Source organism: Blastomyces dermatitidis, assembly GCF_000003525.1.
Source record: "Blastomyces dermatitidis ER-3 genomic scaffold supercont1.2, whole genome shotgun sequence".
Lineage (NCBI taxonomy): Eukaryota > Fungi > Ascomycota > Eurotiomycetes > Onygenales > Ajellomycetaceae > Blastomyces > Blastomyces dermatitidis.
Window position 1 is genome coordinate 3453509 of NW_025544775.1, and position 25692 is coordinate 3479200.

General features: G+C 31.3%; 2 protein-coding genes across 2 annotated transcripts; one reads left to right on the forward strand and one right to left on the reverse strand.

Moving 5' to 3' along the window:
• Window positions 1-4996: 4996 nt before the first annotated feature.
• On the reverse strand, window positions 4997-5473 carry BDCG_16424 (uncharacterized protein; the record flags this gene model as incomplete). Its single annotated transcript, XM_045425659.1, has 1 exon — window positions 4997-5473. The coding sequence occupies one exon, from the start codon at window positions 5471-5473 to the stop codon at window positions 4997-4999; it is 477 nt and encodes a 158-aa protein (XP_045279736.1).
• Window positions 5474-6697: 1224 nt separating this feature from the next.
• On the forward strand, window positions 6698-8302 carry BDCG_16425 (uncharacterized protein; the record flags this gene model as incomplete). Its single annotated transcript, XM_045425660.1, has 5 exons — window positions 6698-6925; window positions 7055-7636; window positions 7715-7742; window positions 7852-7997; window positions 8168-8302. 5 exons carry the CDS (start codon window positions 6698-6700, stop codon window positions 8300-8302), a joined length of 1119 nt encoding a protein of 372 aa, XP_045279737.1.
• Window positions 8303-25692: the final 17390 nt, after the last annotated feature.

Genomic DNA, 25692 nt, shown 5'->3' on the forward strand with positions numbered 1-25692 from the left:
CACATGAGACTTCTCAGAAAGAGAGAGAGAGATACAGAGAAATGCAGAAAGTAGAACACAGTATATAAACAGCTCATTTTCATAACAACATCTCAGACAAGACATACAAGCCTCATATCTGCAGATGTAAAAGAGTATGATATCTGTATTTCTGTTTCTGAAAACACAGATATCTTTTATCTGCATCACAAAGTCAGATAATAGATATCAGAGAATAGGCTGATACAGATCTATTATCTTAAAGAAATTCATTAAAGCAGATATCTCTGCAATGTTGAACTTTACAGTTATAAAAAGCTTCTTGATATCTCTGAATACTATGACTTTATACACAGTAAAACTCATAATAATTTCTTCTAAGAACAGAAAAATCAGTGTCAGAAAGAAAAGATGAAAAATAAAAAGACTTATAATCTAGATACTGTTGAGAGAGAGAGTGATTCTCTGATATGAATGAATAATTGTCTCATTATAAATATTTAAAATGAATATAATAATCAGTGTCTGTGACTGAGCTTCAGATAGTTATATTATACACAGTCTTCATACAATAAATCATTCTGAGAGTTGATAAGAAGAGTGAGAGTGTATATACTGAGAGACATGGTTCATTAAGTCTATGCAACATCTTCTTGAAACGGGGAGAGCTGGTAACAAAAGCAGAGGCAGCAAAACCAGGGGTCGCGGGAACAGGGATAGCAGGAGCGAGAGAACCAGACACAGAGGCAGGTGTAGGAGATTGAGGAGTAGCGGCAGAAGAGGCAGAGGGGGACACGGGAGACTCAGTCACACATGGCACAGACAATTCCTTCATTATCGCGTCCTTCAGGTTCTCAATCAATGATTTAACATTGAGTTCACTATCATCAGTGAACACAGAGCTGTCAACGCATGAAGATTCTACACAAATAAAAACAAATATATCAGCATCTGCGTCCACGCAAAATCATGCCAGAAAACACAATCAGAAACCTGCTGAGAAGGAAACAGTTGAGAGTGTACAAGGAGATGAAGAAGATGTGCCATTCATGATAGTACATTCTGACAATCATTAGAAGATAAATAAGTCCTGATCATGTACATTTCACAATGCATTACACTTACTGCTAATAAACTGCTCAGTATGAGCACTATGATAACACTTGTTGTGAGAATGAGAGGTCATAATCAGAAACATGTATAATGTGATAGATGAACAGATAGAAAGAGTTAGACAGAAGAAGAAGTAGAAATCTGAAATAATGATGACATTCAATGATGATGATAATGAAGAAGATGATTGAAGAATAAGAAAAGTTAGTGAATAAGTAATGTAATATAGTGAAAGTTTCTTTGTGAGAGTATATGCAGAATGCTAGCTGAATCAGAAATAGATCACACAATTATAAAACACTAGTGATGAGTTAATTCACATGAAGCTAGAGTGTACAACATGATCACATGAGTGTGACTGAATCTGGTGAGAGAGAATGTGATTTGAAAGAATGTATGACTGTCAGATAATAACACAGCTGCTTCTGAACTACTAGTATACAAATGTAAAGAGAGTCATAGCAGCCACTAATTAATTTAGCATATGATATTACAATATATAAGAAGCCGGCATACACCTGTAATTGTACGCTGGCTTAAGCAACCTTTGAATCACAATCTCAGCAGTTAAAACTCATTGACAGATGTTCTCTTATAACAAGAGTAAGATATACCTTTCAATATAACAGATATCTATTGAATAAACTGAGAACATTAGCTTCTAGATCTGAAGATATTAGTTGATCAAGATGAAACAACTTATAACACTATACATACTTCTTCAATTAGAACACTCTCTCTCTGAACTATTATTAACACTGACACTGATACTGACACTGATATCTCAACTTCTCTCAAATCTACACTGAATGAATTATAATATATAACAGCTCAAACTGATGAACTTCTTTAAGCATTTACTGAAGTAGTATATTAAGAAGCACTCTGATTCTCCTCAGAACTATGTATAAGAACTGATATCTCAGAATGCTCAATTAATAATATTAACACTCTACAGTTTTATAAACAACATTAAGTCTCTCACTTCAAACTCTTACACACTCAGATAATACAAGAGATGCATGATTCATATATAATCAGTCACTCAGATTATGAATAATTATACTGAATAATCTCTCAAGAGTTCTACTGATCTGAGATATTAAATAGCATGAGATGTTTTATTCAAAACTGTAACTATTATTCTTTCATTATCTTATGAAAGAACTGTAGAAAAGATCTACTGAAATCACTTAATATATCTGATAGAATCTGATAAGATATAGTAATTGACTTTACTATTGATGTCTCTAAGAGTAAGAGTTATAGAAACATTCTGATCATTATAAACTAATTGAGTAAATATATAATATTGAAATTTTGTGATAAGATAAATACTGAATAAGTCACTGAAGTCTTTCTACAAAGCTTATTCTATCAGATATATGAATTACTGAGATCTATAGTCTTAAATTAAGATTGTTAATTCATAAGTATTCTCTGAATAAGAATCTGTCAAGTTCTCAAGATTATACACTGTTTGTCAACTGTCTATCACTCTGAGATTGATAATATATTAGAATGAATAATTTAGACTGTAAATAACTATCTATACAAGTTCTGTAATTATTTACAGAATGATTGATATAATCTTCTTCTATACACAGAGATTGCTCTCAATGATTAAGATACTATTTCAACAGATATAAACCTGTTCTTTCTTATACACAGTTATTATATAATAGTATTGAATCTTCTAAAGATTACACAGTTTACACTGAATCTCTGCAGTTCAATTCAGATTACTGATAATATAGTAATAAAGCTCTGAGACATCTGTAACTGAGTAGAAGCCTTCATAACAAGTGCTAAACAAGATCAAAAAGATTGAATTAATGTTTATCAAGATTCTACTAAGCAATATAAGATAGAAGATCTGATATAATTGACTCTTAAGAATATACAGATTACACACTCATCTCATACACTAGATCACTGTCATATCAAGTATAAAGTGATAGAAGTTCTAGACAGTTATAACTACTGTCTTGACATATTATCAGAGATTTATAATATCTTTTATATAAGCTTGCTCTGCTGTGCTGTCACTGATCTCTTCACTTTTCAACTAACTTCTGACTGACAGTTATTAGAAATTATAGAAGCAGATAATAAACTTGAATGAGAGATTGAAAATATTCTTGATAAGAGATCTCACAGCTGCAGCTGACAATATCTTATGAAATGAATTGACTATAATCATCTGATCTGAACTCTGAGCTCTGTATTATTCAAGACAGCAGCTCTTGACTGATAGAAACTATGTGCTCATGACTCTATATCACCTCTGAAAATACGGGATTAATGTGACAGGCTGCATCTGATCAATTATATAGACTATTTTAGTACACTTTACAGATTCCGCTGAAAGCTTTGATTCTTGATTACTGATTGTCAGCTGAAAAACTTATGAAATTTCTATTCTTTCACTCTGAAGCTTTATCATATACATATATAAATATTCACTCTGATCACTGATTCTCACATCTTCTCTTTCTTTTCTTCTCTAACATTTTTCACTTTTATATTATAAGACCTATATATTATACTGATCTATTCAGCGTAGACCTCTTATACTCTCATTATCAGTGCTCTTCTGAAATCATATAAGAATGCTATAAATAGATCAGAGAAAGTCGAAGATTATTAAAAGAAATCAATACAATATAAAATATCTAATCTTGAAAGATATAAGTCATGAACACTTATTTTACATTCTGATATCTTATATAAAGAATCAGTTACATCTGACTGCTGAGTATTTATTGAAAAGAACTACTCTGATAATCTCAATACTGATAAGAATAATATATTATAAAAATCTCAATGAGTTATATATAATAACTGATTAAAGAAAGACACTTGTTAGAAAACTTATATTTCTGTAATTATAGATACAATAAATTGAATAATGTTCATAATCACTGCAAAGTGTGATTGAATTCTATAATAAGTAAATATAGTAATAATATATCTGCATGATAGATTAGAGAAAACAGTCTATATAAGATAACTCACAGAGTTTGAATAAGAAGCTCAGTGTATACTTATCTATGCAGTTGAAGAATCTCTATACAGATTGAATTCAGCATTCATATAATTACACTTCTTCAGATTTCACAGATATTACACATCTGATAAACAATATAATTATATCTAATAATAATATAAGAGAATCTCTGAATACAAGTATAGATGTAGTGTCACAGTGGCTCTGAGCAATGTTAAAACTATAATAATAATAAATAGCTGATATACATGCAACTTAATAACATCAATATAAAGAGATTCAATAATTAACTCACATGATTTCAACATCTATAGAATTAAATACAAAAGTGCTGAAAGAATACTTAAATACTTTCACATATTTCAATACTTCTGATCTCACTCTCTACTCATCATGAAGAATGAAAATGCTTATAAAACTGAGTGTAGATGAAGATGTTATTAGTTCATTAATTAATCAAGATTGATATATCAATGAATAATTGAAAGATTGTATAAAACAGAAGTTTTATTCATGAATGAAAGTATATGAATCAGTATTATAAATATCTGATAATATTATAAAACATCTTGATATTCTGTTCTGAGACACTGTCATACAATAGAAAGTATTAGATTAATTACAGAGTATCTGACAGAGAAATACTTCTCTTACAACATTCATTTCTGACTTCAACATCAAGATTCTAGAAGCAGATGATTAATCTTGAGAGAATTGAATGAAGATTAGTATGCTTAAGAAGATATTAACTTTTGAACTCTTACAGCCTCTTATAAGTATAGACAAAGATCAGACTTATGAAGACTTCTGCACACAGCTCTGAACAATGAATAACTGTCTTATCAAGCTCAAGAGTATACAGAACAGTGATAGAAAATGTTACATCTCAGTAACTTATACACTCATACTGAGAAATAACAATGATGCAGACATCATTTCATTGATATAATGAGTTAAACTCAACAACCGCTCCACCACGAACTCGCTCGATTTTTCGAATAAGAACCCGCCGATAGATCCATCGAAAAGCCCTCGATCATACGAGCACTTTGACCCCATCGCCGACCGCATACCCCGTGTGGTGGTGGAGTTATCCAGCCAAACGTGAACCGGACGTTGTTCGAAGCTCCTGTGTGGGATTATCCCCCGTTCTCCCCTACCACACCACAACCCCGGGCCAGAGTGCCATACAAATTGTAAGGTGAAGTGACCTAGCCATATGCACCAATCTTCTCGATTTTGGAAGACCCCCGACCTGTAGTTGTGGAGATATCCGAGGAGCGACCTCCGCGAAAACCCTGTCCATCTTTGATGTTCCAAAACACCAACGCCAAGTCTCACCCTCGTACCGCCCTTCCCAATCTGGCCCATCCCCGGCAGAAAAATACAAAAAGATACCTCGGCGATAATATCAAGCACATAATCAACGGACTCTTCTGAAGTGCAACCTCCACGGTCCGCCGCCAGTGTATCTAGACTTCAACACCAAGTCTCACCCCTGTACTACCCCTCTCAATCTGGCCCATCCCCAGCAGAACGATACAAAAAGATACCTCGGCAACAGTATTCAATACATAACCAGTGGACAACGAGTCAACAGCACATCAACAACTATAAAATCAGTATACCCCAAGGTCTGACTGAGCCTTTGATCCCTGCACAGTGAGATATATTAAATCTAGTTTTAATACCTCAATATTCAATAGATTCTGCAAGGGATTGAGAACAGCAACACTAGGTTTCTATTGAATTTGAGAATTAACTCTATATTGATATAATCATTGACAAAGTCTTCTATTTTGAGATATAAATAACCAGTTCCTCTACATCCCGCTGGCAATATTTATATTATCATATAGAAACAGACTTATATTCTCTATAATATCAAGACCCTGAAGAGGGAAAGTCTTGGTAGGGGGTATACAGTAGTGCATATCTTAGCAGTTTCTATCTCATTCTTCTGCAGCAGTTAATGCAAAAAAAAAAAAGATCTTAGAAATAGTTTTTTACTTCTCTTGAAAAAGTAAGGTGTTTTTCTCTGGGTTTTACACAATATTCTTACAAAGAATTAAAAACAGAGTTGTTTTCTGTCATAATTTCATATTCTTTTAAGTAAGAATTACTATTTCAGTGGCTGAAGAGCTTTCATTAATACTTAATTCTTTTTTACACTCTTTATTAACTGATTTGAGTTGCACACTTGTTGTGTGAGGAGAATTGGATGATTTAGAATAAAATTGAATAGTTTTAATCAATTTCTCTGCAAAAAATTGATTTATTTTTTGTCAGTTTTTCTCTCAAAAACTGTCATATCATCTGATTTATTATCAATTGATATCATACTTTTCCTCACTGTATCCCAAGAAAGAGATTGTAAAGATTTTATTGATTTATCTTAAAAATCAATTTTAGTTTATTAGATTCTCTTCAAAAATCTAACCTAGTTACTGAACTAGTGTGAAAAAAATCAGGTGTTTTATACACAAAAGTCTTTTATTCTTCTTTTGAAACAGTCTGACCAACTTTTCAATTGAAAACAGACTTAGAAATATCTCAATTGAAACAGTCTGACCAACTTTTCATTGAGTGAAAACAATGAGTTCAAAAATACACTCAGTTGATGTGGAAAAAGATGCTTTCTCAAATGCTATTCCTGAGATTGAAATTCTGAAGAGAAGAAAGAAAGAAGAAATAGAGAAACAACAAGTTCTTGAAATACAGGAACTTGAAAAAGCAAGCAAGATTCTTGGAAAGCAGTGTCTGAGTGAGATGAATGAAGAAGTTCTGTTAATTCTTCATGCTCAGGCCAGACAACTACAGGAGGTGATCAAGTTCAAACTTGGAATCTCAAACACAGTTCAAAAAACCTTGAAAATTCCTAGTACAATCACTGACTCTTCATCTTACTCTTTTTCTTCCTTTCTTCCTACTCCTTCTTCTTCTTTGAATCAGAAGAAAACATATGCTCAAGCAGCTGAATCTGCTGTCTCTAAACCTGCTGTCTCAAAACCTGCTCAAAATCCTGAGAAAACTGAGAAGAATACTGCTCATGCCTCTATTCATGGAAAAGTGGAAAAGAAAATGCAAAAAGAGAAAAACTTCCAAATCTCTAGAAATAGAAGACTCATTCTCAAAGTCTCAAACCAGGACATTCTGCAAAGAAACAAGCTAAACTCAAATCTCATTTTCAGAATCAGAAATGAAATTAATCAGCAGTTCTTTTCTCAGTTGATGACTGATATTGAAGTTCAAAAACCAGTTATAGCTTCAATTGAGCCATCATTCTTTGGAAACTCTATTATTCTGACTACAATGCCTGAATTCAGTGCTGAATTCCTTATTCAGAATGAGAATCTCTGGAAGTCAGCAGTAGAATCATTGCTAAACACAACAATTCTATCTGAAAGAGATGAAAAGTGGGGCAAATTCATTCTTCATGATATTCCAGTTGAAATTTTTGACTGTGAAGAAGGAATGCTACTTCTCAAAAATGAATTGGAAGAATACAACTCCATTCAACTGAGAAAGGAGCCTGTATGGCTAAATTCAATTGAGTTCAGACAAAGCAGGAGAAATGCCTCTGTTCTAGTATATACAAAAACCCTTGAACAGTCAAAGATCTCTGAAGTAAGAGTAGCAGGTTTGAAAATGAGAGTTCATGAATACAAAGACTCAAGAGTGAATCTCAAAGCTCAAACACAGTGTTCAAACTGTCAAAGATATGGACACTTTGCAATCTCATGTTTTAGAGACTCAAAATGTGCATTCTGTGCCAGAGATCACAAAACTAGTGAGCATAAATGTGAAACATGCTCAAAAAGAGGTGAAATTTGTCAACATACTCTGCTTAAGTGCTCTAATTGTAAAGAAAAACATGCATCTAGCTCTAAAGAATGTATGTTTGCTCCTAGAACTCAAAAGAACTGGAGAGAAGATGAAGCTCAAAGTCAATCTAGAACTGAAGAGAAGAGTCAAGCCAGTAAACTCACAACTGCAAGCTCAAAAAGAAGAAACTCTCAATTATCTAAGTCTTCAAACTCCAATTCTCCAGCAAAATGTAAACAGAATTTGAATCCTCAAACTCCTGTTAAGATTAGAGAATTGAGAAATGACTCTGGTGATAAACTAGATATAATGCAAGCAGTTGAGATTCCTACTTTTCAGAACAGTTATAATCTACTATCTGATGATAGTGATTAGATTCTTCTCTACTCTCTTTTAGTATGAATATACAACAAAAACAACAAAAAAAGTTTAAAAACTCTTCAAAAATCACATTTATTCAAAATAATGTGGATAGAAACTCAAATTGCATTTATTCTTGTCTTCAAATTGCATTTGAACAAAAAGTTGATTTTGTACTGCTTCAGGAGCCGAATTTTGATGCTGAGCAAAAATATGTCATTTCTCATTCAAGCTACTACTGCTTTTTACCTCAAAAGTCTGAGATAAAGTCAAGAGTAGTGATCTATGGAAGAAAGAGATCAAGATATCAATTTAATCTAAGATTTGATATCATGTCTGACCCTGATATTCTGGTGGGTGATATTATAGATAAAGAAAATGAGTTTGATACTATACAGCTCATAAATATCTATAATGAAAAGTCATTGAAGGAAAATAACAATATCTGGACAATTGATAGAGGATTTCTGAACATAACTCCATCAAGAAACTCTATAATTGCAGGAGATTTCAATGCACATCATCCCTGGTGGAATTCAGAATGCAAGAGAGCAGTGAGAGCTGATAATCTGGTTGAATGGACCTTTGAGCATTCAATAGATTTGGTTAATAAGTCTGATCAACAAACATTCTTTAGAAAAGGCATGAAACAGAAGTCTATTATAGATCTAACATTCATGTCACAAAATCTAATGGAAAGAAGACTTGTAAACTGGTTTATTGATTCAAATGAGACATCAGGATCAGGTCATGAGATTATTCAATTTGATATTGAACTGAGTGAAAAACAAATGAGTGAAAATCCTCTTCTCTCTAATCAGTATAACTTTGAAAAAGCTGATTGGAAAGCAGTTGAAGAAAGCATAAAACTGTTAAAATCTGAAAGACAGAATGAGCTATATTGGAATTCTGGTCAAGATATCTCAAATGAAATGCTTGAGAATAGAGTGAAGCTTATTACATCTATCATTCTAACAAGTGTTAGAGATAATATTCCAAAAAGAAAATCTTCTGAGTATTCAAAACCTTGGTGGAATGAGAATATCTCATCTAAAAGAAAAGAATTAGCTACTGCTAGAAGAGATTGGAAGAATGATATAATATCTGATGAAGAGTTCAAAACTGTCAGAAATGAATATTTTTCAGATATTAAAAGAGCTAAAACAGACTGCTGGAATAAATTTCTTGAAGAAGCACAAGGGAAGGAAGTTTTTAAAGCTTTTAACTATACTAAAACAAGAAGTGTAGCAAAACTTCCAGCTCTAGAATATGAGTTTCAGAATGAATCATATACAGCAAACTCTTTTGAGGAAAAATGTCAAGCTTTCATGAGAATTCTCTTTCAGAACTCACCAGATTCAGATTCAGATTCAGAGGAAGAGAATATATCACTTCTCAACTACATTGATGAAAATGACTGGGAATGGCCTGATCTTACACAAGATGAATTAGAGTCAGCTATCTTCTCAAGTTCTGTTAAAACTGCTGCAGGTCCAGATTCAATTAATCACTTGATTATTCAAAATACATATTCCTACTTAAAGAATGAATATTTTGAGCTCTTTTTCAATCTCTTGAAAAATGGATATCATCCTGAATGCTGGAGAGAAGCCACTGGAGTGATTCTTGCAAAACCTAATAGAAAAACTTCAATTCCTAAGTCATATAGAGTAATATCTCTATTGAACTGTTTAGGAAAGGTTTTAGAAAAGATAATAGCTACTCGACTATCTTTTATAAGCTCTATAGATGATTCTCTTTTATTCAGTGAACAAATGGGAGGTAGAAAACAGTGTTCTGCAATTGACACTGTTCTCTCAGTTGTTCATGATATTCAAATAGCAAAGCATGAGGGTCTGGTCTCAACTGCAGTTTTTATTGATATAAAAGGAGCGTTTGATCATGTTTCAAAGTCAAAGTTAATTCAGACATTGAAGATATTAAAACTGCCTCTTTCCCTAATAAAATGGGTTAACTGTTTTATGTCTAAAAGAATTATACAACTCTTCTTTGATGGAATGAAACAAGACAAGACTGAGATAAAAATAGGAGTACCACAGGGATCTCCAATCTCACTCATTTTATTTGCAATATACACTGCATATCTATTCAAAAATAGAAATATGAGAATAGTGCAATCTCCGAGTTATGTGGATGATATTGGTCTAGTCTACAGCTCAAAAACTATCAAAGAGAATTTGAAAGTAATTGAAGAAGCTGCAAAGGAAATCTTTGTTAGAGCAGATATCAATCAAATTCAATTTGATATGGATAAAACTGAGTTAATTCATTTCTTTCCTAGATTCAATGAGAAAGAACTATCTCTAACTCTTTTAAATAGAGAGATTAAACCCAGTGTAAATGTCAAATGGTTAGGAGTATGGTTAAACTCCAAGTTGAATTTTAAATATCACATTCAACAAAGAACTGTCAAGGCAGAAAGACTATTGAACAACATAATCAGACTATCAAATACAGAGAGGGGTCTATCCTTCCAGGCTATGAGACAGTTATATATAGCCTGTATTACATCAGTAGCTGATTATGGAGTTCAAGTTTGGTGGAATAATCAAGGGAATTTCACTGAACTCTTTCAAAGTCTGCAAAACAGAGCCTTGAGAAGAATTCTGGGAGCATTTAAATCATCTCCTATTAAAGCAATGGAAATTGAAGCTTCAATTCCTCCTCCTACTATTAGATTTGAAAAGGCCTGTATGAACTATGCTCTGAGAGTTGTAAAGATGAGCTCAAATCATATAATCAGAGAAAGAGTCTCTTCTTCATTTCCACCAATTAACTCTGGAAATGAACTGGATTGGAATAGATTTCTTGATTGGAATGAAAATAATTCTTCAAAGAAAATGCCTTCTCAACTGTACAGACTATGCTCTCTGATTAAAAATCAATTTTCTTCTTTAAATGTTGAAAAAGTTGATCATGAGAAGTTATCTCCCTGGAGAAAAAAGCTTGAATCTCTTATAGACTTACAAATAAGTGAACTATCAAAAGAGAAAGAATATGAACAGCATTTGAAGAGAATTTCTACAATCAATATAAAAGACTCTATTCTGATTTATTCAGATGGCTCAAAAAATGAGAACTTGAACAGATTGGGCGCAGGCATTGCTTATACTGAAGATAATATTAATTTTATCTCAGATTTCTGGAATCTAGGCTCTGAATGTGAAGTCTTTGATGCTGAACTATTTGCAATAGTGAAAGCTTTCAAACTCATTGAAATAAAATCTCATAAAAGAGGAAATTGTTTGAAAGAGGCATGGATATTCTCTGATAGTCAAGCTGCTTTAAAAAGACTTAGAAATAGTCAGATTCATAATGGTCAAATGAATCTTGAACTGATCTTAAACTCTGTTTTAAAAATTCAAGAGAGAAGAACATCAAAGCTGAGAATTCATCTGCACTGGGTTCCTGCTCATATGAATATTCATGGCAATGAATTGGCTGATTCAGCTGCAAAAAAGGGTGCAGAATTAAGCAGATCTATTCAAAAAATTGTGTCCTGGTCTTTTATAAAGAGAAAAATAAAAGAATCTTGTTTAGACAAGTGGAATGAAAGCTGGCAGAAACAAAAGAAGAGTATACATTATTCAAGATTTGAAACAAAACCCAAGTGGAAATCTTGTTCAATTAAATGTAAAAAGAAAATATTCTCATCTATAATACAGCTGAAACTAGGACATGGCTATTTCAAATCTTATATACAAAGATTTGATGATAGATTTGACTCAATAGAATGCTCATTCTGCAATACAAATGAGAATCCTGAGCATATTATAATGCACTGTGCATTATACAATAGTCTCAGAGCCAGATTGAAAGAGAAGTATGATCTAAATCAATTAAATATGAGATTCTTATTCTCAACTGAGACAGGAATTAAATACTTAATAGACTTTCTATCAGAAACTCAAGCAGCTACAAGAAAATGGCTAAATTCAGAATTATCTGAATATGAAGAGGAGGAAATCAATCAGATATAGTCTGTTAAAACAGCTATACACTCTCTTTTAAGAATTTGTTTTGTTATAGTCTCTCTTTACTTTTTCTTTTTCTGTATCTTTTTCTTTCAATTTCTTTCTATCTATCTATTTAATGTGTCTATCTTTGAGACTGTGTTCTTTCTCTCTTTTCTTTTGTCATGATATTGTCAAATGGTTACAAAGTATCAAAAGAGGTTAAAACACTGCAATTTGTAAACAGTTTTTGTATTCTGGGCTGGAATTTTCTGATTTTGCATATCTGAAATTGATGAATGTACAATAGTTAACTTTACAGACATAGAAAAAACCCTGAGAACTAAAGTTCTCAGGTAGATGTCATAGTCTCTGACTGCATACATCTATAATTGAAGAATAATAATAATAATAAACAATGATGCAGATGTCATGAATTGAGTAGACTTGAATATCTATACATAAGCAAGAATCTCTGCTATCTAAACAGGCTTTCAAATTCCTGAGATCACTTCTGAAGAAGTTATCAATCAATATTAATATAAAGTATGTATTAACTGTAATCAATTAGAATACAGCACTTTCAACTGCTGATTAATCTATGTGTCTTTACACTTAAGAGAAAGATCAGCATCTTCTTAATTAAGAGAAAGATCAGTGTCTTCTCATTCAAAGAATGAATCAGTGCCTGTTCACATCAATCACATTGCAGTGAAGAAAGATTCAGAAGATAACTACAACAATATCTCAATGAAACAGGGAAAAGATTAGCTTCTATTCAAATTCATAAATAAAAGCTTGAAAAGATCAGATGATAACAATTTGAAGAGAAAATAATAATGAATGTAATTCTTGTATCTACTGTGATTGATAATATGTATAATATGAAAGCCATAGTAGACAGCAGTCTATGTTACTATGCAATGATAAAATCTTCAGTTGTAAGATATTATAATCTTCAGTATATTCTCTTATCAAGACTCTGACTTCTCACAGAATTTAATAATTCAAAAGATATTTATATCTGTTACATGATGAAGCTGACTATAGATGTGAGAGAATATTAATATGAAGATATCTACATATATGAAGTTGATAATCTTGATTACAATCTTATATTAGAACTTGTCTGACTATCTGAACAAGGCATCTTATTAAATACTCAAAACAGAAGCTTGATATTCCCTAATAATGATAGAGTTCATAAGAATGACATTCACAAGACTATGAATCTGACACAGATCTCTGTCAACATCTATAAAATACTTAGAAAAAGAAGTCACTGAAAGAATTATTAATAGCAGAATCATATATCAATTTATTTCATCAGTCTAACTGATATTAAAAAGACTCTAGAAAAGTTATTCTGCATTATAATAACAGATTCTTGTACAAAACTCTCTTAATAATATCATGAATATCTAGATGTCTTCTGACAAGATAATAATACTACAAATCTATCTCTCTTATAAGATTCAAGGGTGAATCACAGTATTAAATTGAAAAAGAAGAATAGTAAGAACTCTGAATCATCATGAGACTCTCTTTATAATATATTTTAAGATGAACTTCTTCTTCTCTGAAAGACACTCAATGATCTGTTAGATAAGAGATTTATACATATTAGTAACTCTTCTACTGCAGCTTCTATTCTCTTTGTAAAGAAGCTAGATGAAGAACTTCAATTCTGTGTGAACTACTGAGATCTGAATAGATTGATAAAGAAAGATTGATATTTCTTATCTCTTATCAATAAAACTCCAGCATGAATTGAGTGAGCTCAATGATTTACAAAGTTAGATATCATCATCACATTTCATAAGATTTGTATCACTGAAGAAGATGAATAACTTACAGTATTCTGAACACATTATAATCTCTTTGAATGAATAGTCACACTCTTTGAACTAACTAATACTCTCAGTACATTTCAGAAGTATATCAACTGAGCACTTCAAGATTTTCTTAATAAGTTTGTATCTGCTTATCTAGATGACATTCTCATCTTCACTGACAAATTCAGAAAAGAATATCAAGAGTATATACAAAGAGTATTACAATAACTATAAGAAGCAGAACTATCAATTGATATTGATAAGTATAATTTTGAAGTTAAGAGTACTAAATACTTAGATTTCATCATAGAAGCTGATAAGAGAATTCAAATAAATTCTGAGAAGATCTCTGTTATTCTCAAATGAAAAGCTTCATATACTGTGAAAGATGTATGAAGCTTCATTGAATTCACTAACTTCTATCAGTGATTTATATAAAACTTCTCAGATATTACAAGATTACTTACAGATCTCACTAAGAAAAACTCAGTATATCAATAATCAGCAGACACTGAAGCTGCATTTACACAGATGAAGAAGATATTCATTAATACTTCTCTACTGATAATATTCAATTCTGATCATAAAACAGTTGTTGAGATTAATTTCTCTGACTATATAACAGAAGAAGTAATATTGTAATATAATAATAAAGATATTTTATAATCATGTATCTTCATGTGTAAGAAACTGAGTCTCACTGAATGTAATTATGAGATCTATGATAAGAAACTTCTCACAATTATATACTGTTTAGAAGAATGAAACTCTGAACTTCAAAGTATCTTTAAATTTAAGATAATCATAGATTATAAGAATCTTAAATACTTTATAACTACTTATAAACTCACTGAATAACAGATGTAATGATCTGAGTTCTTAAGCTACTTTTATTTTACAATACACTACTGTTCTGACAGTCAGAACTCAATGATAGATACTCTCTTATAACAAGAGTAAGATATATTATCTGATGTAACAGATACTCACTGAATAAACTGAGAGCATCAGCTCTTGAATCTGAAGATACTAGTTAATCAAGATAGAACAGTTCATGACACTATATATACTTCTCTGATTAGAACTATATATGCTTCTTCAGTTAGAACTATCATTGATATCTTCACTTTCTCTACACTGAATAAACTGTGATATACAGTAGCTCAGACAGATGAACTTTTTCAGACTCTCACTGAAGTAGTATATTAAGAAGCACTTCAATTTTCTTCAGAACTATATATAAGAACTGATATCTCAGAATATTCAATTGATAATAATAACACTCTATAATTTTATAAACAACACTGAGTCTCTCACTCTGAATTCTTATACACTTGAATAATGCAAGAGATGCATGATTCATATATAATCAGTTATTCAGACTGTGAATAACTGTATAGAATAATCTTCTGAGAGTTCTACTAATCTGAGATATTAAATAGTATCAGATACTTCATCTGAAACTGTAATTACTGTTCTTCTATTATCTCATGAAAGAATTATAGAAAAGATTTATTAAAATCACTTAATATCTCTAATAGAATCTGATGAGATATAGTAATTAACTTTACTATTAATCTATCTAAGAGTAAGAGTTGTAGAAACATTCTGATCATTATAAATCAATTAAGTAAAGATATAATATTGAAATCTTCTAATAAGATAAATACTGAATAAGTCACTGAAGCTTTTCTACAGAGCTCATTCTATTGAATATATAAATTACTGAGATCTATAGTATTAGATTAAAACTATTAATTTATAAGTACTCTCTGAATAAGAATCTGTCAAGTTCTTAAGATTATACACTGTCTATTAACTATCTATTACTCTGAGACTGATAATGTATCAGAATGAATAATTCAGACTGTGAAGAATTATCTTTATAAGTTCTGTAACTACTTATAAGATAATTAATATAATCTTCTTCTACATGCAGAGATTGCTATCAACAGTTAAGATACTGTTTTAATAGATATAAGCTCATTCTTTCTTATACATGAATATTATATGAAAGTGTTGAATCTTCTAGAGATTACACAGTTCATATCAGATCTCTGCAGTTCAATTCAGATCACTGATAATATAGTAATAAAGCTCTGAAATACTTATAATTGAGCAGAGACCTTTATAACAACTGTAAAACAAGATTAAGAGAATTAAATCAATATTCACTGAGATCTCACTGAATAATATAAGATAGAAGATCTGATATAATTAAATCTTAAGAATATATGAATCACATATTCATCTTATATACTAGATTATTATCATGTTAAGTATAAAGTGATAGAAGTTTTAGATAGTTATAACTGCTGTCTTAATATATCATCAGAGATTCATGATATATTTTATACAAGCTTACTCTGTTATACTGTTACTGATCTGTTCTCTTCTTAACTGACTTCTGACTGATAGTCATCAGATATTATAGAAGAAGATAATAAGCTTAAGTGAGAGATTGAGAATGTTCTTGATAAAAGACTCTGTAACTGCAGCTGATAATATCTTATGAAATAAGTCAGTTACAATTAACTGATCTGAACTCTGAGTTCTGTGTTATCTGAAACAGTAACTCTTGACTGATAAGAACTACTTCTGAAAGAGAGAGGCTAATGTAACAGGCTGCATCTGATTAATTATATAGACTATTTCATTACACTTCATAGATTCTTTTACTTCACTCTATAGATTCTTTCATTTTACTATTAAATATATATACTCTGATTCTTGATCATTCTCAATCACTGATTCTCAGCTGCTATGAACATTTATAGATTCTTCCGCCCTGAAGCTTCACTATGTACATTATCACATATGTGTATAAATATTCATCTTAATTGCTGATTTCTACACTTTCTCTTTCTTTTTCTTCTTTAATGTTTTTCTCTTTGTTATATAAGACCTATCAATATTATACTAATCTATTCAGTGTAGGCCTCTTACAGAGTGAGATCAGAAGTATTAAAATATACAGAAGTATATAAGTATTTCTTCAGCACTTTTATATTCAATTCTGTAAATGTTGAAATTGCATGAATTAATTATTAAATCTCTTTATATTGAAGTTATTAAGTTGCATGCATATCTGCTATCTATTACTGTTATAATTTCAACATTACTCAGAGTCACTGTGACATCATAGCTATACTCATATTCAAGAGTTTTATATTATTATTAGACGTGATTATATCAATCATTGAATGTATAATTGTATGAATATCTTATATATCTAAGTGTCAGAACTCTCAGGTCTTTCACTGACATTCTCTTTATAAGATCTTATTACAGAGTTAGAATGACTGATGAGCAAGCTTCTATCTGAGAACTCAGTGTTCACTTAACTGTTTAACTGTTTCTCTATTTCTTATATGTTGTTATGTGTTTGAATATCTTGATGAGTAATCATTTCTAATAAGAAGACAATGAATATTTTTCTAGTATAAGAAGCCTACACTGAATAGATTGATATTATATTGATAGGTCTTATATAACAAAGAGAAAAACATTAGAGAAGGAAAGAAAGAGAAAGTGTGAAAATCAGCAATCAGAGTGAATATTTATACACATATATAATAATATACATAGTGAGGCTTCAGAGTGAAAGAATCTGTTGATGATTACTACACCTACTCTAGTCACGTGCCACCTCAATCTATTTAGTGTAACTCGCGTAGTTAGATTACAACATAATAACATTATTCTTCAAGAGGTTATGAAGCTCTTTATAAGCAATGAATAACTGTAATAACATGCTAAATTGACATCTTCACATGTCATTAGAAGCATGCCTAGATGTTTTTTATTAATTAATTGAACTCATGGTTAATCTAAGATTCAGGGAAAAGCCTGACTTAATAAAGAATTACATGTCAACACATAGAAGAAGAAATTTACAAATATCTGAAGTATAAGAAGAATTGAGCATGAGCTTATCAACATCTGCAATGAACTGAAAAGTAACTGCCTCAGAGATGTTTGAGTCAGATGAAATCATTGCAGAGAAACAGTCTGATAAGTTCAATGTATATGAAGACTCAGTTGAAGATATCAGTGAGATGTCAGATAATACAGAAGACTCAAGTGACTGAAACAACAATAGCTCAGTAAGTGAGAAGACTTACATAAGACTAGAAATTGCAAGACTTCAGCATAAGATTGAGTGAATAAAGATCAGTAGAGATGACTCTGCAGATGATGAGATAAGAGCAGATCTGACAGAATATCTTTAATGAAAAGAGAAGATATCTGTTATAATGAAAGTTCTTGAAAAATTCAGAAGCTAAGTAAGACTCATTAAAAGACTAATAGTTCTCACTGAATTCATCAACTACTTAATGTGAATAGAGGAAATTCTTTTGACTGCAGAGCAGTCTGAAACTGATGATATTCTTGAAGATAATAATCTTGATAAGAATACTACTATAAATATACAATACTTCTGAAAAGAATACAATCTTTGATTATATAATTACATATAATCTGCAATTGTCTCACAGATCAAGACTCATTTCACTATACTCAAGAAGTTTAAATTATCAGCTTATACTCTATAAACTATTATAGAGAATAACTTTTTCAAGAGATCTGCTATACACAGAACTCATTTATTTGAAGAGCTTATTAAAATAATCTTCAAAAGTAAAGAATCTGACAGAGTTTTCATTGAATATCTGATTGTTATAAGAACTGATTATATTCATCTAGAATATGAGATTCTGAATGTCATGTTTTTCAACAGACTGCTTATAGAAGTCAACAGAGGTTGAGCCTCATTCATAAGAAATCAAATGAATCAAATTGACAAAGATAATACTCAACTCTTAGAGAACGATTTTATAAGCCTGTGTTATAATATTCTTTTACAGCTCTCTGCTGTGAATGAAGCAAATACTGATGTGTCTAGAAATTCTATCAACAACATGCAAGATAAGAATAAGAAAGACAAGAACAAAGAGAAAGACAATGATAAGAACAAGAACACTGAATTCAAACCTGAATGTAGAGATAATGATGTGAGAACCTGCTATCATTGTCAAAAGATTGATTATATTCAGACTAACTGTCACGCCTCTGACCGCGCCAAGGCCCCGCTGCGGTTTCACACGGCTCATCACTTTCATGCAGATGATTCCATTCATCCCGCAGGTTATCTGAACCGGTTTCCAACCGCTCTATGACATCATTCAGATATATCATAGAAAGATTCGATTGATGAATATGAGAACCTCACTTCTATATAAAGTCAGCAGATTACTTTTTCTTAGCAGTGAGATGCTGCTGAGGTATCACTTCAGCTATTCTCACTCATGAAATAAGAGAAGATATTCACTCATTGTCTATATAGAATAGCTAGATGCTGGCTTTCTATGAAAGAAGTCAGTGATTTGTTTTTCTTCTACTGAAATATATACAAGAGTTACTGTGTATCTCATACAATCTTCTTAGTATACTAAGTATCATATTTGTGTGATATTCTTGCAATAACCCTGTAGTCTATGAGCTCACTATTTAAGCAAGATAGTCAAGCTTATTTATACAGCTTCTTAAACAACTATCTCTATATATTGCTGTCAACTAGTCACTGCTTTAGTTCTGTCATGTTATAATTCAAATTGCTCAACCTGATTATACATTTGAATCAGTCAAGCTCTAATAGACTGATATAGTCTTATATATCTGTGCTGAGACTGATCTGATCTCACTCTCTGAGAGAAATACTACATTATTCTCTAGAGTGTATACATCTCTATCTCAGCAGAAATCTGAGATTTCTGAACTCACTGTATATTTTAACATGAGCTCTTCAATCACTCTGTCATCACTGCAGCCTCTACACACCTACATCTATTATAAAGATAGAGAGATTAAGATCAGAGATTCTCTAAGATATAAGAAAAACATCTTATCTGAATTTCACAGCTTTACTCACACTCTTGAACAGAAATTCTACCTTAATCTGAGTCAGTATAATACTCATGAGATATAAGTAATATATGCTGTCAATCTTCTTGAAGACATCTCTGCAACTACTTGAGCTATCAAGAAGAGAGAGCTTGAGTGTATCAATATTATTATGACTTAGAAAGAATTCAAGAACTTTCTACTGAATCAAATCAAAGATCACTGTAACTATGACTTCACAGCAGCACAGCAGTTCAACTCATTATATCAATGAGATGATGAGAATTCTTCTGATTTCAATATAAGATTTGAAGAATATTGAGAGAAACTGACTGATGATTTAAATCAATTAAAAATGCAGCTTTATCTTATAAAGTGAACTTATAAGATGCAGATAATAATATTACAATATCAGAGTTTATTAATCAATTACACTGAGCTTGTCAATCTGGCTTCTCAGATCTATTTGAATAATCAATTCTTTAAGAAAAAGATTAATAAGATCTCTTCTAAGTAATCAATAATAGAATTTAAACAGCATCATGACAGCTTCAGTGTGAAGAAAGTAAAGAAGAATTTCAAGTATTCTGATTCTTCACTCACTGTGAAGAAATATTAAAAAAGATTTGATAAAGATCTCTGTTTCAACTGCAGAGTTAATAATCACTATGTCAGTGATTGTAAGAAGCTGAAGAAGAGAAGAAACTGAGAAGACATCTTCTCAAAGTTAACTTCTCTTCTGACAAATGTATTCATAAAAGATAAAGAAGAGAAAGAAAAGAATTAATAATTCTCATATCTCTGAGTTCATGTTATAATCACAATACATACTCTGAATAGAGAGATATCAGTGAGATGTCTACTTGACTCTGAGATAAATACTAACTTCATATTCTATTTCTTTTCTTTGATAAAGAGTTGAAAGAAGATAGATCTGTCAGATCATGTGAAATTTACTGATGAAATGAAATGTCACTGTTTTGACATAATTCAAGTGAAGTGTGTGATCACAGACTTAGAAGAAATCTTCAAGAAGAGCAGTCTGCTTCTTCATGCAGTTAATATTATAGATGAGAATGTCATTCTAGATCTTCTGTGATTGAGAGAAAACAATTTTCTCATTAACTGAGTCACTCAGATGTGGCAGTACTGCCTCACTGATGAAGAGACAGTGATAGAGGAATCTGAAGAGTTTCATCAGAAGAATCTTAAGAAAAAGATTGAGTTAATATACTGTGTAGCAGATGATTGAGACTTGAAAACAGGTGAAGAAGTCATTACTCTCACTGCAAGATTAGCAGCAGTATTCATCATTGAAGATGAATATACACAATGTCTCTTTACAGATTTTAAGAATGTCTTTTCAGAAAGAGAAGCAGCAAAGTTTCCTGATATCAAGATATAATATAAGATTTATCTTGAAGACAGTGCAACAGTGTTATACAGGTCTCTTTATAACTTATCTGTAAAGAAATTGAATGTTCTGTGCAAATATCTTGAAGAAGTGCAATCAAAGAACTGAATATATTCATCAAAGAGTTCAGCAGAAGCATCTATACTCTTTATACTCAAGAAGAATGATAGACTATGTCTATGTGTAGACTACAGAGACCTCAATAAGATGATGATTAAGAATTACTATTTATTACTGTTAATTGATGAGATGATCAATCAATTATCTGAAGCAAAGATGTTCTCAAAGATTGATATACAGAATATCTATCATAGAATTAGAGTTAACAAAGATAACATTTGAAAAACAGCTTTTCATATCAAGTACAGTAATTTTGAATATCTTGTTTTATCTTTTAATCTTTGTAACACTCCAGTCATCTTTCAGATCTATATAAATAAGATGCTGTAGAGCCTTGTCAACATCTTCTGCATAGTATATCTAGATAACATTCTAATCTTCTCAAAAACAGAGAAAGAATACAATATTCATGTTCAAGAAGTGTTGAGTCACTTAAGACAGTATTAACTCTATACAAACACTGAAAAATGCTCATTCTACATGCAGAAGATTGATTTCTTAGATTATATTATTAAGATGAATGACATTTCAATGAACAGAAGCCAGGTCTCTGTCATTGAGAACTGGTCAATGTCACAGATGTACTATGAGATGCAGATGTTTCTAGAATTTGCAAATTTCTATAGACAATTCATTTATATATATTCACAGATTACTGTCCCTCTTACAGATCTGTTAAAGAGAAGTGTGAAAGACAGAAAAATAAGATTATTTATTCTCACTCAAGACATCATGCAGATATTTGCAGAATTGAAACAAGCTTTCACAGATGTTATAATACTGAATCACTTTAATTCTGACTTACTCAGTCAGTGTGAGACTGATGCATCTGAGAATGAGATCTGTGAAATCTTTTCATAGTTGACACTGAAGACCTTTCAACATTGAAATAATCAGAAGATAATCATCTCTAGAAAAACAGATAATAAATTGTCTGTAAGAGAAGACTTTTTCATAAAGTCTATAAGATGCTGTGAATAAAGATCAGTGATTTTCTTCTTCAAGAAGTTATCACTCATGCAGAGAAGATATGATACTCATAATTAGAAGATATTAGCAATTGTCAAATTCTTTAAGATCTGATGATATTATCTTCAGAGTAGTAAGTACTCAGTGTAAGTTCTCACTGATCATGCAAATCTGCATTACTTCTTGATAACAAAGAGCTTGACAGAATATCAAGCCAGGTGAGCAGAGCTGCTTTCAGAGTATGATTTCTATATCTGATATTATTCAGGTCAGCTTAACTCTGCTGACATATTATCTAGATAATCTGATTATAATATTATTAATACAGAGAAGAATTCTATAAAAGAATCTCTGTCATCACTGCAGAAGAAGCTGGTTGCAGAGAGTTGAGATTCTCTGAAGCTTGAAAACAGTGTCAGAGAGACAGCTGTGTGACTCAGTATAGAAGATGAAAGAAAACTCAGATCTCTGCAGAGAACTGACACTGAAGATCATGAGCTTCTCATATTATATTTTACAATCATTGAATTGATAAAGAATGAAACAGTCTATAATCTTTCAACTCAACTACTTTTAAAATTCATTGATAAATTATAGAAGAGAAATATCTCTACTGCAGCTTAAATTCAGAAGTTGAAGAAGAAAGAATTTAGTTTGAACTTGAAAGAGACAGACTCTGAGTGAAGTAGTACTGCTAAGAAATCAAGTCACTGATAACTAAAAGAATGTGAACTTCTACTGCTGAATGATTCAGTCTTTATCTCTTATAGCAGAGCAGTGTGTCAGAAGTTATTGAGAATTCATCATAATAATTCTCATATGAGACACTTCAGATTAGAGAAGACTGAGAAGCTTCTAAAATATAAATACATTTAAAACAAGCTCTGAACAGATGTCAAAGAGTATATTAAAACTTATAATATCTATCAAAGAATAAAGATTCTGCAGTATAAGTAATACAGTGAGTTGATATCACTGTCTGTTTTAAAGAGCTTATAACAGAATCTATTAATGAATTTCATAGTTAATCTGCTGAAGTCAATAAGAGTCAAAGAATATGACTTGATTTTAATTATTATTAACTGCTTCATGAAGATGATCAGATATATTTCTACTTATAAAAAGATTAAAGTCTCTGAATTAACTGATTTGTTTTTAGATATTATTATTCATAATCACAGTGCTCTGAAATTGTTAATAACAGATTGAGAATCTCTCTTCATCAGTAAATACTGATTGACTTTTTACTATCATCTTATAATAAGATATCTTCTCAGTACTGCATTTCATCTGCAGACTGATGATCAGACTGAATATCAGAATCAGACACTAGAACAGTATCTTGAAGCATTCTATTTATATTATTAGAATAATTGACTTAAACATCTTCTAACTGCTGAATTCATATATAATAATGTAAAGAATGTAATCTTAAAGATATCTTCTTTCTATATTTATTATGAATATAATTCTTTATTATTCAGTGATATCACAGATAATATTTCAAAGAAGAAAATAGACAGTCAGAATATCAGACAGATACAGAGAACAGAGTATCTCTTAGTATCAGAAGTAAAAGTAAGATTGAAACTTTTGAATAAAATTTATAAGAAGACAGTGAAAAGCATTCATCATGCTCAGAAGTAATAGATAGAATACTATAATTAAAAACATCTTTCAATGAAGTTCTTGATAGAGGATTAAGTACTACTTTCAGCAAAGAATATCAAGATAACAAGACTGTGTAAGAAGCTTAGTGAGTAGTAGCTAGAACCTTTCTCAGTAATAAGACTAATAAGTAAGCAGATATATAAGTTGAAATTACTCACAGAATTGAAATCAATTCATTCTGTTTTTCACATTTTCTATTTGAAGCTCTATAAGTAATATCTCAAGACAGAGCTGTCTCAGCTGAATAATATTGAGATTGAGAGTGTGTAAGAAATCCCGCTCCTCACGAATTCTTTACCTCTATTCCTATCTCTCATGTAACTAATAGGGCTAGCGGCCCTTGACTACACACAACTATATAGACTGGAGTTCATGAATACTATTTATAACTCAGCTTGAATGCTATTATACATTTGATCTCTATATTTTATCTTTCTACTGTGAATACTTCTAGTAGTTAACAGTACATATCATGCCAAGCTGTAAACACCTGAATAATCGCCTGCGAGCACTTATTCTTACATTTCAAGCTCAGTCAGTCAGCAACTGTCTGTTATGACTGAAAGAACTAGAAACTCATATACTTCAATCTCTGTGAACTCTACTGCAGATACTCAGAAGCAGTCATCTGAATCATGAATAATCTCTGTGAAAGAAGTCTCAGAGAACTTATCAATTACTTATGAGATATCATTCTCTGCATCTATAACAGAAGAACTCTCAGAACTCATGAATAAATCAATCTCAGTGAAGAATATTCTTGAGCATCTCTCACAGAATCAAGCTATTTTTCTATAAGAAATGCTTACTGTCTGTAAACACTCTTAAACTGAGTCTCTAGACATGATTTTCAGAGATATCTGCAAACTGAAAAGAAACTTCCTTAAGCTGTGATCACTTAAGGTCACTTATTGAATCACAATCTATAAAAGCTTTTATGAGTTTGTATTTGAAATTGACTTACAAGCCTGACTGTGTGATATGAAAGATGAAGAAGCTGTTATCTATGTGATGACAGATCTCTATTACACTGAAGTCAAGAACTGACTGAATTATCTAGAGAATAATCATGAGAGATTCTACTAATCTGTTCTCAAGACCTATCTAGAGAATAAGTTGAGAGACTTCATGAGCTGAACAGAGAACATCTAAGCTATGATCATTAATATTAGAAAAAGAGATGAGAAATCTGATAAAGACTACTTATGACACTTCATGAAATTATAATGTGAATTGAGATCTGTGAAAACAGAACTCTGAAACAAGACCTGAATAATGATGTTTATAAAGAAGCTGAATAAAGATATACAGAACAAGCTCATTGAGTAAGACTCTAAGCTCTTGACTCTGAAGAAACTGATGACTCTTATTCACTGCTTGCAGATCACTGTAAGAGTCACAGATCTGTGAAGAGTAGATTACTGACTAGCTCTGTGAGAGTCAGAACAATAGAGAACAGATTTATCAGAAAAAGATAATAAGATATAGAGAGATTTGTATCTGACTACTGAGCAGAGA